Raw genomic sequence first — 13980 nt, forward strand, 5'->3', positions numbered from 1 at the left:
ATTCCTTAATTTTCCAGCGTGTCATAGTAACTCAACATTAGAAAGCTAAGCAATACATCACAATTTGGTGTCAGACGTTACTAATGTTCTGGATAATATATACATTGGGAATTTTAAAAAGGAAGTGCTTGAATGCTTCTAGCACATCTATCATATGTACATTTCTAGAAGTAATGGGAAAGCTAGACATAGATTTTTCTCTGCTTTTTAATTTGTTACTCTAAAGCAATACAGTTCATTGTAATTAAAAAAGGATTTATGGTCAGTGAATAATCATGTCTGCTAATGCAAAGCCAGCCACAACAATCCTAAAGGGAGTTTTGGACAAACTCTATTTCCTTGCTAGTTTGGGCTTTAATGGGAGGTTTAAGGGAGTAAAGAGAGCTTTTGCTACAGATATGAGAAACTTAGCCTACTTTTTTAGTTATTGTTTATACATAGCCTATATAAAAACATACATGTTTTTGTGCTTTTCTAGAATTGCCACACTATAAGTCACCTGTTGATTTCTTTTTTCTGATGATCTGGACAAACATCACTGTCATTGTTAATGAAGCAGTTACAGTAATTCCTGCAGGAAAAAAAATCAGCCAAATGATATTTGCAAAGAATTGGAATGTTTTAAAAATAACTTTCATAACTTATCATCAAATTGGTTCTTATGGGTCTTCTGCAAGTGTAAAAGGTGAGACTAAGTCTGAAAATCATCTGTGATGGGTTCAGGCTTTGTCATGTTTTACACTTTACCTTGTTTTTGCTGTGTTTCGCTTTAGCTGTAAGTGGTGTGTTTCATTTTTTATGTAGTTTGTAGAACTTTTTACAGATTATTTGTTTTTATATCCATAATTTAATATATGACATAAAAGTTTAGTATCCAACAGCATAGCAGCTGTTGTAGCAATATGTCACATAGGCAAACTGTGCTCTACTTTGGTAAAATGCTTCCAACTCAACTACCTAGATACTTTACTGCTGACAAAATAACTCTGCTAATAGACAACCTCAAGATTCATATAATTTATACCATACGTGACAGGCCCTTCACTAGGATGTACAATGCTTAACGGAGTAAAAAAGGGAGCAGGTGTAGTGTCCGACCAGCCTGATAAAGCCAATTAGTAAGAACAACACAGATTTAATGTTTTTTTTTCTATCGCAGCCAAAGTATGCCACCTTGAATTTGTTATTTCAGAGCAGATTTAAGTCAGAAATCCAAAGGAGAGTTATCCATCAAAGCTTCTCACAACTTAGACTTTTCTCAAGGATATCGAATACATTTTCAATAATTTCTTACATACTGTTTTGCTTGCTTTTTCTTGTTTTACCTCATGGCATTGAAGCTTATCTGTATTCATAGTCCGGGCTACATAGCCTGGAAATGTTTATGGTAATAAATAAAACATTGTGATGCTTTCTTCCGTCCAGAACAGCACCTCTGTAGCTACAGGGGAGTCTTTTAAGTTCAAGGACGCAGATTTTTGCTGAGACGAGGATTTGATTTTGGTAAATATACGTATTGGTGTCCTTACTGAGAGTTAGATTATGTGATCAATACTATTTTCATATCTGTATGTAAATAAGAAGCTGCCAGTTAGCTTGGTTTATTATGGAGCCTGGAAACAGGCTCTAGTGTCAATAACACTCTTACTTGAGTAATTTGAGGGTCGGGTTGCCTGCTGTTTTATGAGTTTAATGGATGGTTAATGTCAGTTCATTGGTCAGACTGGTTTATTCATGGTTTGCATTAACAAAACTTTTTTTTTTAACATTACTCCTGCCAAAAGTGCTTTACACTCTGTGGAATGTTTGTAAAGATAGGACTTATATTGCTGCGTTGTAATACAGGATACATTTAAGAAACTCATATTGTATGTTTTAACATTAGTACTATTTGTTGACTGATAAAGAGATTGACATCCCACTTCTTTTTGTCATTTTTAATTTTAAATTTAGTGGGTCAGAGAAAACCAGCAACTTTAAGAATTAGACAACACCCCAGATTGGGAAATACGGCAGTTTCTTTTCTAATTTAATAATTTTATAGACCTTTAATCAAATAAGATTGCTAGGGTAATCATGTATAATCATTAATATTATACTTCTAAATGCATCATGTTCTGTCACCTTCAGATGTTTCGATGGCCAATTGCCAGCAGGCTGGATGGAAACGAAATGTTGGAGATCCAAGTGTACAATTACAGCAAAGTCTTTTCCAACAGGTAAGGTGTACAAGCACTCGCAGCTTATCCCTAAACCACATTTACGCTATCACCCAACATTTCAGAGTAAACTGTTTGGGCTTTCAGTGCCCTACCTGTCATAGCCCGTGACCAGTTCAAACTGACACACGGTGCATGTTTCCCAGCTGGAGGAGAATAAGTCCTCTATTCCCTGAGAGCATGTTGTAAATTGATTCAATTGTGTGTAACAGACTGCAAACTACAGAGCAGAGCATGAATGAGTTTCACATCAGGAGGGGAGCAAGGAAATGAAACAGTATTAGATCCTCAGTAATGGGCACATTTGTCACTTCACACTCTCCAAACAATCAGATTAGGAAAACACACAGAGTTTAGTAAAGGATGAGGAACATGGGATCTCGAGTTGAGTGTGCAACATGTGTGTGATAGTACTGAATGTGGATGTTTGATAATATACTGCTATATATATGTTTGCTATGTGTGTATAATAAGGGGCTGTAGAATAAGTGTATTGTTCCCTATAGTTCCTTAGGTTACAAGGATAGGCTGATTGTGCCAGGAAGCCTGTGTCCTTGTCCGTAACAAATCCATCCACTCCAACAAAGAGTTTAATCCTGGTGACATTGATGCAGATGTCACATGTCAGGTTTATGTGAAGGCATCTTTTTACTTCCATCGGGATTTTTCTGGTGCTACTGTGTGATAAGGCCTGAATTTCATATATTACAAATCATAGAGTATCAGAAAGTTTCAAATGTCTCACAGGATCACAGTGTCAAAGAAAAAAGAGAGGCACACCCAAATCATTGAAATGCTTCCTTTGATTTAGCTCCAATTCCTACAGAGAGGGAGATCATGCTTTTTTAGTGTGCAATAGTTTTTCCGTTTTGAGTCATATGAGTCATTTTAACTGTTGAGTGTCCTCAGATTAGCCTCTGCAAACTATATGTGAATGTTATAAAATACATTAGTCATTTAGCATGTGCTTTTATCCAAATTGACTTAAAAGTAAGGTACAAAGCAAAAAAAAAACCCAACAAGTCAGGGAGAAGACATTGAAAGCAAAGTGCCTTGAGAATAAATCTGTCACTTTCACAGATCTAAGTGTTCAGTAGGGGAGAAAGAGAGTTTTTAAGTACATAGGAAGTTAATAGGAAAAAGTTATTTTTTTCTTTTCAGTATTGAAAGTGAGGCTGCTGAGTGTTCAGAATTAGGTTGTTTGTTCCACAATTGTGGGACCACATGGCTGAATAGCATTGTTTAGGATCTTTTGCTGTGTGGTGTATGGATCACTGGAGGGTGTTGCTTGGCAGAGCACAGCGAGAGTAATTGTGGATCTGGCCACACATTTGGCAAGTGTCTGAGTTCTGAACCTAATGTTGCAGTTTAACAATGCCAAGGCAGAGATATAATGTGATGTATCCTTTTGGAATGGTCCAAAGTGAGACATGCTTCTAAATTGTGGATTAGCTGGAGGGGTTTGATTATGCAAGTAAACAATTTTATTGTCGGTCAAATAGACAATTGAAAAAAGCTGATGTCTGCAAAAACCTTAGTTATGTTTACATAAGTTAGTTAACATAAACTAGTAGATTCATTTTAAAGCAAATTTTCCAACTCCTCTGTCTCTGGCACAAGGAGATAATATCCCCATAATTAATCCCACTCCAAAAGCTTTGATTGTTTGTGTTGTTCTTCAGACTTTGGGCGTCGCTGACAAACAGCACAAAACCAGCTCTAGTGGAATCACTGACAAAGCCAGGGACAGCGGCAGCAGCCTGGAACCAGCCAACAATGGGATTTCTGCTGTTCTGCTGTGACAGCTGTGAATATATAATTGTCAAACTAGTTAAAATGTATACTGTTGTAGTAGGGAATATTGTCAGTATTTTGCAGATGTCAGGTTCCAGTTTTCAGTTTTTTAATTTGAAATCAAATAGGCAAAACAAGAAAAATAAAGATTTTCATATTTAGTCAGCACTTAATAACACCACATGCAAATATGTGGGTATATGTACACAAGCAAACTATTCACTAGAGCAAATATCTGCAAGTAAAGTACACAAGCAGTCTTGCGTATAAAAAACACACACATACAAACAAGCAAAACTCACAATTGGTTAAATAATTCAAAGTGAGTCATAGCTAGTGCTGTTCTCACACCTGCTCCATATGTCCACAAGCTGCATTATAACCAGGGAAACTGATCTGTTTCATCACTGTATACACCAACACACTGTAAGGCCAGTGTGTCACACCTTACAACCTCAGGTGTGATCACATTACTACAACACAAAGAAAAGGCAGTGATGCATGATGGTATCTGTGCTGTGGAGGCATAGAGTTTATATTCATTATTGCCCTCCCCCAGTAGTTCAGAGATATGCTTTTATATTCTAATTTCTAGGTGGAGACAATATGTTCTTACACTGCAATCATCACACTGACTCCTTATTAAGAGTATTAAAATCCTGCACATATCCAATATTGTTTAATATACCTTCAGACTCGTTGATCTATTACCCCTAACTAGGCTCCCTAGACCTTGTTTTTTGTCTCAGTAGTACATGAAGCAACTACATGTACCCTCTACCAGTATGAGGTTTATGCCTAATCTGTCTTAATTGTGACTTTAAAGCCTGCATGGCTGCAGAGTTTAGAATAATTCTTTCTGGGTAAACAAGTGAAGAACACTGCAGAACACCAAGCACAATTAAATTAAAACAAAGCCTTATGGTGCACAGAGCTCATACAATGACAGTTGAAATAAGGAGAGATTTTCATATATATTAATGATAAGTATCGTGCGTGTCCTCATTTTACCCTCATTGTTTAATTTTTAAAAAGCCAGAAATTTGCTGTTGTACATGTTTAATTATTATGGGCATTGTAACACTGTGGCATTCAACACTAGAATAACACTAAGAATAAATACTTCAAAGATTTTCTTTAAACATAAAGCTCAAATAAAAGTAATTTACTATGTGCTGTTCACAGATATGTGCAAGACTGACTGCAATATTTTTATCAGTTTGAGATATCACAGTTAGATGTAGATAATCTATAATTTAGTTTTTTCTTAATACAATCCTATGTCATTTTTATCAGTGTGACTTGTACCAAACTGCCCATTTATTGTTATATGGAACCAAATGAGATGGGTGGTAATGCAACATCAAGATTGTTTTTAATAAACAAGATAAAACTAGCTAAAATGTTAACTGTTATTACCTTATCCTTAAACACTAAAAACTGTATGTGTTCTGGCTCTACTCTGCAGCCAGAAGCAGTGACAAAGCTCCACTGGAAAGGAGCAGGTACATTTGAACATTCTGGTGGTGTCCAAGCCTTGTTTTGGCCTTTGGAAATCATATGTCAAGTCAAAATTTAAGGTTGTCCAATATGTTAAACAAGTGTCCCATAGATAATTGTTTCTATTTCACACGGTTCTCTGGCTTACAGTACCAGCAGCTGTGGTGGATTAGTGCATCTGTGAACAACTCTCTCTCTCTTTTTTTACTTTAAAGATTTGCTCATCTCTTTTCAGCTTCATGTGACCCAGAGATTTGTCATATTCATTCCTCCTAGTCATGTCCAATATAAAAGGAAAGAGAGCTTTGAATTATGGAGCAGATGAAAGTAAATTGTTTGCAGAACTACAATCAATAATGAATGGCACCTTTTGAAGTGCTTAAACGTGAGCAAGAACATGATAGGCCCTGCTCAGTTAAATTATTCAGCAATTGTACACATGTTACAATGGCTGAAAGGAAATAACACGCAATTTAGTTTTTTAGGCAGCCGTGGAAATATTGATCATTACTGTCTGGAGAAGAAGAGTAGATTGTAGTGGGCAGAAAATGCCAACGTTCAAAGAATGTTCTTCATAGAAAAAGTTTACAGCACAGAATAATCAATATCCTTGCAAAGTTTCTTCTTGAGACACATCAAGCATGTAAAGTTATGCATGGAGTTATTCAATGGGGAGCCTGGCAGTGAAGCACCTTCCTTCACAGACAAAAGCATCTGCCAGTGCCTGAGGGGAAGGACGTTCTCCTTTCCAGTTACTGGGAATCAAAGTGAAAGTGAGTTCTGGAGGTTTAAACTTGGCTCATTATTAAGTTTTGAAGCTCTGTGGACAGCTGTAGCTCCACAATCTATTGTAGGTCAAGCTGACTCCAGAGGAGCTACGATTGAGATGGAAAAAAAAGAATGAAAGAGATTAGTCCAGGGGCAGAGGAAGAATAATAAAAGGTGATAAACAGTGCACACTTGTTTTGTTTGCTCACTGAAAAGGAGCCTGTACTGCCTTTGTTGGTATCTTTTGTTGTGAATTTAATAAAAGGTGTATGTGTGTGTGTGTGTGTGTGTGTGTGTGTGTGTGTGTGTGTGTGTGTGTGTGTGTGTGTGTGTAGGTGTGTGTGTGTGTGTGTGTTTGTGTGTGTGTGTGTGTGTGTGTGTAATCATTTACTCTTGCCTGATTGTGAATGCTGTGGCTCTACCTACTGATCATCTTGAATATGCATTTGAATATGCATTATCCTGTGTTGTATGTACTGACATATAAAACCACATCTGTATTTGCAGTTGACATGTTACTGAGGTGTATGGTTGTGTGTGTAAACAGACATTCGACTGCGGCTTAGTTTGGGCTGCTCTGGCTGCTGTTTGTGTATGACTGATTGCGCTGCAAATGACACACTGTTTTCGGGAAATCTCTTAACGAATCACCATCTATAATTGAGTAGCTGAATAGTAACTACGCTGGGCTTGGACAAATTCTTGGATAGCATAAAAAAAAAAACCTGTCTGATGATTCCGTACAGTATATGTTACAGCAACAATCAGTAAGACTCCTCCTTTTTGTTTTCACGTGTTCTTTAAGGAAATATTAAAAAGAGGGACTGGATGTATTATCTGTTGTCCAGTAGTTAATATGTAACCGTCATAGCTACACATCCATTTTTCTTGATTTACGGATGCATTTGTATGTACAGTAAATTGGACCCTGTCTTTTTACAAAGAACATTTGTTGTTTGAACAATCGCCGTGAAACTTCACAGTTTTTACTGTTCAAGTGAGAGAGTTGCCATAACTGGAACAACAAACACTAGTAGTATCACTTTTTGGTTGAACGCCTTAGCCAACCAGTCAACTTGCAGTTTAAATGCATGTTTGTCCAGACTCACATTCTAATCAGTTCATTCATGAGTCCAAGTGAATATTTGTGCCAGATATATTAAAATTCCCTCAATGGATTAAGATATCAGATGCATGGATGGACATGGAGGCTTAGCTCTCATCATCATTCAACTTTTTTTTGCAGATTTTGTTAACTGAGGGTTTAAATACTACTCTTTTTACTACTACTAAAGCTTTGCTTTAATTTAGTTTATAGGGTTTAATTACCTTAAGAGGTACCTTTTTCTCACAGGAGTTATATAGGTCTATTTCATTTCTAGGCACTTATGTTATTGGAGCTTTTACTGATCAACATTGAGTCCAGGCAGACTTCAGTTTTTTGACACAGCCTAATTTTTTTTTGCTCCAAGTAGCAGTGTACTTCACAGAAAATAAAGCAAAGAAAAACCTTTTGGTTCAGTGTCTTGGATGAATGAATGATGTGCGACTCTTCATCTATTTAGCTACTGTATTTGTCCTTGAGAGCACTGATAAGAAGCGGCCAGGTACTGCTGCCTGCAGCTGAAATGTGTTGAAAGCTATTTGGAATAGAGAGTATATATTAGCATTATGTGCTCCTAGATTGGTGGAATTCCCTAATAAATATAGTTGGATACAATACAAATTTGTCTAATTACAAATGTGTTATCTTAACATCCATCAGTAGGGGGAGGAGACTGTGGTTTAGAACTGTTTTAAGATAAGTGACAGTTGCTTGACCCAGTTACTTAATTATTGTAAAACATCTTAAATATATGAAATACTGCTACAACACATACACATAAAATGTCCCGAGCAAAAGTTTTTTCACATTTTACATATGATGATCTATCTAGTTTTTCCAAGGGCAATTTATTGACAATTTATGTCTATTTGAGTGGTTCTCTACTTCCTTTAAATTGGTCTGATATTGACATATTGACATATTGACATATTGCACTGTTGACAAAGGCAGTATGGCTCTCTCATTGTTAGTCACACTGTATCAGCACCCACCAACAGCCTGTTCATGACTCTTATCGCTGACATAGAGAGACAGAGTGGGGGACTATAGATACTTTTGGTAAATAGAAAATCCACAGTTTGTCAGTAGTTTTGTTGCTGAAAAAAGTATTCAAACTAGCACTGTGTACTTTAACATTTGTTTAAAATTACATCGAGGTAAACAACACAGTAAAACACATATGCTGTGCCATGTATTGATCTGATTGAATAAACTGAATATAGCTTTTTGTTGGTGTTTTCCTGCAGGCTGGTCGGGACTTTCTGTATGGTTCTTCAAAAAGTGGCTGAAGAGGGGCACCTAGAGCTTACTGACACACTCATCGATGACAACAACACCTCAATAAAGGTAAAGATACTGCAGTGTTACCAATCTGCAAAGTGAGAGGGTTGAACTCGTTGGAGAACCTTTGCACATTATGAAGTTCTGTATGTTCAATGATAAGAATTCAGGAGATTACATTTCCATGCCAAGGCTTGCTTTTTTAGGATTGTTGACTCATGCAAAAACAAAACAAAAAATGCTATAGTAGCTTGACATGTCTGAGCATTTTACCAAGTAATGCAGTAAAATATCTCTCTGCTAAAACCTCACAATCAAAATGTCATTCTGGCCAAAGTGTTGTTTTTTTTAAACCCATTCTTATATACCTCCAACAGCAATTGTATGAATGTACGGACTTTGCCTTTAGTTAACTAACAAAGCATAAATGGCTGGTTATTTAAATATACAGCGTTAGGTGATATTTCAACATTAGAACCCCCTCTTCTTATAATGCACTCCAGTACAACTCCACTACGCAGATCTCACTAATAAACACACAGTAGAATTATCACCTTTCTGACAGTTTCAACCTAAAAACGGAGTAGTTACACCCTTGTAAGAGTAAAATTCATGGCAGAGACAGAGACAGACAGAGACAGCCATAAAAACATGGTAGCTTAACTCAGTGTAAACATTATCTAGTTTTGATTAAAAAAAATGTATTTGATGGAATGGAAAAAAAGAAAGTCAGAAGGTTAATATACAGGTATAATCAGAGGTGGAGGAAAAAGTCAGAGGTGGAGGAAAAGTTAGTTTACTGATCTGCTTTTTAAGTGCATGCTAATGCAGTAAGTAACTGTCAGTAGAAACAATTTATTTTTTGTTTTAGTGTCTCTATGGGGATTGTTAAAAATATCTATGAATTTAAAACTTTGATCATACTTTAAATGAGAAGTTAAGGAGGGAAGCATTATAAAAACAGTTTACAAAAGTCTAAATGAGTTGTAAAATGAAATGCCCTGAAGCACTAAGACTGATTTAAATCTTAATAATTAGCAACATGCATTCATGCAAATGCATTCATGATTTTAATCCAATAGGGAATGATAAAATAAGAATCTTCCATTGCACCTGATGGCAGTTCGAGAAGAAACATCTAGCTAATAAGATCCTGCGCATCAGGAGTGACCTGATGGAAATCTTTCAGCATTAGCAGCACATTTGGATACTTGCCATCAACATTAATCCAGATATCATCTATTGAAGAGCAGAACAGAGCTCAGTTCTGCGGTGAAGATAATTGTTTGGATGATTTTGCTGGTGCATATGGGTGTGTACTGTATGTGGAAATGAGGACAACACAACAGGATGTGTGAGGGAGAACATAACCATTTGAGGTTTTAAAGCACCCTGAGGTGCAGAATCATGTTAGTGTAACTGGGAGTGCTGATGTGCTGTTTCTAAGATGATGGCACACAGGACAGTGGTGCTTTAGGGCTTACACACACATGCACATATCCACACACATTCACTAGTATATGTCTTATAAAAGCACACAGAACTGCATTAACACACACTAACACACACACACATGCATACAATTAGTAGCACTGTACACCCTATGGCAAGAAACTACTAAAACTAAACCTGACATAGCCAGAGAGCATTACTTTAACTTGCAACTCTGCAATGGTTGCCATAGTAACACATCTACAGTAACTCTTTGAACTAGCGATTGCCCTGCGAGGTTGTAGGGATCAGAGCATGACATAGAGATTAAAAAAGCACATTGTGTACATTTTCTCCTCATCTGTCTTTGTCAGTAGTATAAATTGGCTACTGCATAAGAAAACATTAGTTCATTGTCGTGAGGATATTATTTGGACAAACACGCCTCCCCAAAGGACACCGAAGACAAATGACAGTGACAACAGTTATTCTGGCCTGCATTAAACTAATAGTTACTGTCAGTCTGATTTCCCCCAGCAAACAAGACAAATTGTTGCACAGAGTATACTAACAGTCTTTCTAAACACAAATAAATGGACCGATTAAGACATGCCAAGTTTGAACCTTAATCCTAAAATTATTGATAAGGACAGAAAAGCTGGAATAACATCAGCAAAGCAGAAACAGCAATAATATAAAAGAGTCTGGAGCCATGTTACAGTAGCAAAAACAAACAAAAAAAACATGATATTCCAGCGTTTTTGATTTTATAAAACAGAATGTTTAGAGAACATTTAAAGGAAATATGTAAAATGCTTTGGCAAGGGTTTATAAAGCAATTAAAATAATCTTGACATCTGTAAGTGCATCAGTCACCATGGCAATTGGTCCTAATAAATAAATCACATTAGTGTCAGCAACATTAATTGTGCTTTGTTTTTAACATTGTAGGAGTTTCTAGATTGGAAATGCCATTAAGACAATGTGTTTATGACGGAGAATTTCATAAGCACATCAGAAGCAGCTGAAGGGAGAATTAATATGATCTGCTCATCCAGTGGAGTTGAAAAATAAAAAGTGTGATTTCTTGTATGTTTTTCCCAAATGTTTTGCAATAAATAACTGAATTGTGACATTTAAACAAAAAGATTTTTTAAAAGAGTACTAGTAATATAAAAAAGATTTCATCGGCTGTCCAATTTTTTTCAGACCACTGTTACCATAGAGATCCGATATCAGCCGATGGACGGCACAGTGGGAGTTTGGAGTGACGGGGAGTTCCTGGATGTTCCTGATGACCGTGATGGGATGTTTGCCTTTGAAACCGACAGCTTGCTTTCTGGACAAAGTCATGGTTCCGGGATATCCCCTGCACGATCCTTACAGGGATCCATACCAACCTTCAGGAAGTGAGTGAAACTTTTTACAGTTATCTCCATGACTTCACAGCAAATCAGCATGTGAAAAACTGTAGCTTTGCCTTTGAATCTTAAGATGTACTATTTTAATGGTGTACTCTAAGAGATCATTAACATAACAGTACTACTGAGGAACATGGGTGATAAACACAACATTGAATGGGTTGAGATCGAAGAGAAGAGACTGCATGGTGTCCAGATTAAGTAACATCTGTTGTTATCATAGAGGCTTATTTACAGGAATTCAAAATAAAATGAGCAGCCACACTAAGAGAGTACAAGCCAAATAGTAATGTAAAGGCTAAACCAATTAAATATTATCTATGACAAGCTATGCAGATGTGGCCATCACAGTGCAGAGCATGCAGTATACATATGGCACAGTGATTACGGTTCATGCAAAGTTTTAAAACATTTTAATTTTGTAAAAACAAAATACAGTAAATAATCATCCTTCATTGACCTGTTGTCATAATCGTGTCATGAGATAGAGTTTTATGAATTTCATGGGTACTGCTTAGATAGAAACCTAGGTTTAAACCTGTAATACCTTCTACCCTGTAAGCTGCTCATTGCCTCTGTGCTCTGGTGTTACTGTAGGTCTTCCTTTGTGCTTTGCTTGTTGTGTTGTGTTGTGTTTTTTGGAATAGTATATGAAATTGTCTGGTGGGTGGTATTGATTTACTGAGACTATCTGCACAGCCAGACCCATAAATCCATCAATACACTGCAAGTTGAATGGGTGTGTAAAAAAATGTTTGTGTGTGTGTGTGTGTGTGTGTATGACACATTGAATGCTTAAATTGCGCTGTTTTGCAGCATAAAATTAAAAACTGGCAATAAGAGACTCAGCAGCCCGAGGAAAGCAAGAAAAGTTGACTAATATAAGGTTTACAGCATCCCACGGGTGTTACATAACGGATACAGTATTTGGATTTGGTCAACAAAGACAAAAGAAAGTTTTGCTGTGGAGAAATACTGTAAAGGGCTCGATAAGTGTGGGGTGAAAGTAGTCACTAAATGAATGAGGCTAAAAGCTGTATTCAGCATATAGTACAGGTATGTTCGTCTATTATTTATGCAGTATTTCTTGTTGCCTAAGCCTCTGTCCTTGCTGCTTGCTCAGGGCACCTGTCAAGTAGCTGGTGTGGTAGCAAAGAGCTGTCAGTCAGACTTTGTAAGGCTGCTCCAGGGGCTTTGTCTTGTGAGGTAAAAAAGGAATGAGTTTTGAGAAAATACTAATAATTTCCCAGCCAGCCAAGAAATCCATCTCTAATCTACTTCACACCTGTGTTGGCCAGAGTTGATAGGACTGTGTGTGGAAGAACTTTTAATAGCCTTGCCACTTCTCATCAGAATCTTTTATACCCTAAATTACCAGCAGCTCAGTTTAACTGTTGTTGAGAAGTTTCCAGAATTATACTTCGTAAAGACTTTTCATTGTGTTCTGAATGCTGATGCCAGTTGTATTGGTTCATATTTCGGAAGCACAAATCTGCCGTGGCTGATAACCTGGGACTACATTCTGTAGCCTCTAGGGAAGATGAGAAGGGAACGTAAAATGTTTGGCCTCTAGGTATATTCCCTACAGCCTATTCTCAGCTCTTGTTCTTCTGCTTTTACCTAATTGTCCTGTGCAGTTGTGTGTATTTGTTTATCACCAGCAGCATAAAGGTCAGACATGTTTCCTACTGAAGAATCTCTACAGTATGGTTTTTGTGTAGTATATGTTGCTTTTTGAGGCATATTTGTTCCTCCTCATACCCTTAATTGAGTGAAATTGCATTCAGAGTTCACCATCCTACTGCTACAACCTCCCTTTTACCTCCCTTCCCATCTCTGAGACTGGGGGATGATTAATGACAGCGGCTGTAACGTATTTTGTGCTGCAACACTACAATGAGCCATCTTTGCAGGGGTTTTGTTATTCCTAATAAATAAATAACCTCCTGTATGCTTTTAATGCAAGTAAACAAAAGCCTGCTGAATAGATCTGTGAACATCAAATGCTGAAACAAGGGACAATGAGATGAAATGAGGATCTACGGTTGAGCATGATCCTACTTTAACACTGGTGCAGGGCTAAAGAACAGGTTTTATCCCTTTTATAACAATTCATAAATGAATCAGCATTGCCCAACTGAAACATTTTGCTGTAAATAATGATTGTGTTTTTATAAATATTTAACTATGCATGATTCATTTGCATCACAAATTTTGTGTTCAAAGGAGACAGTTCGGCCGGTGCAAAGGTTCTGTTAAAAAGATAATTTACTCAAGCAAGTGTTGCTATAGTTATTATGATTTTATTTGGTGACACAATATTAAAGGCCATGCCACAGTCTACTCATGTAGACTCATGTAGACTCATGTAGACATTCTTTAGACTGGTTATTTTTTAAGCTCTTAATGAATGCCAAAAAATCTACAGTACCTACATGTGTATTTATCTTATTGGTTCATC

At 36.9% G+C, this 13980-nt stretch overlaps 1 protein-coding gene across 18 annotated transcripts in view; it reads left to right on the forward strand.

The window, feature by feature from the left end:
• The window catches only part of otofa (otoferlin a), a 61021-nt gene that overhangs the window by 14673 nt on the left and 32368 nt on the right, over positions 1-13980 (forward strand). For 17 of the 18 annotated variants that reach the window (XM_067482462.1, XM_067482458.1, XM_067482453.1 and 14 more), the window contains exons 3-5: positions 2131-2219; positions 8634-8733; positions 11308-11507. In XM_067482462.1, the coding sequence (XP_067338563.1) occupies positions 2131-2219; positions 8634-8733; positions 11308-11507 (389 nt within the window). Of the gene's footprint in view, positions 1-1425; positions 1504-2130; positions 2220-8633; positions 8734-11307; positions 11508-13980 lie in introns of all 18 variants that reach the window. The other variant, XM_067482461.1, reaches the window with a different exon arrangement.

The sequence above is a fragment of the Channa argus genome, chromosome 17, assembly GCF_033026475.1.
Source record: "Channa argus isolate prfri chromosome 17, Channa argus male v1.0, whole genome shotgun sequence".
NCBI classification, from domain to species: domain Eukaryota; kingdom Metazoa; phylum Chordata; class Actinopteri; order Anabantiformes; family Channidae; genus Channa; species Channa argus.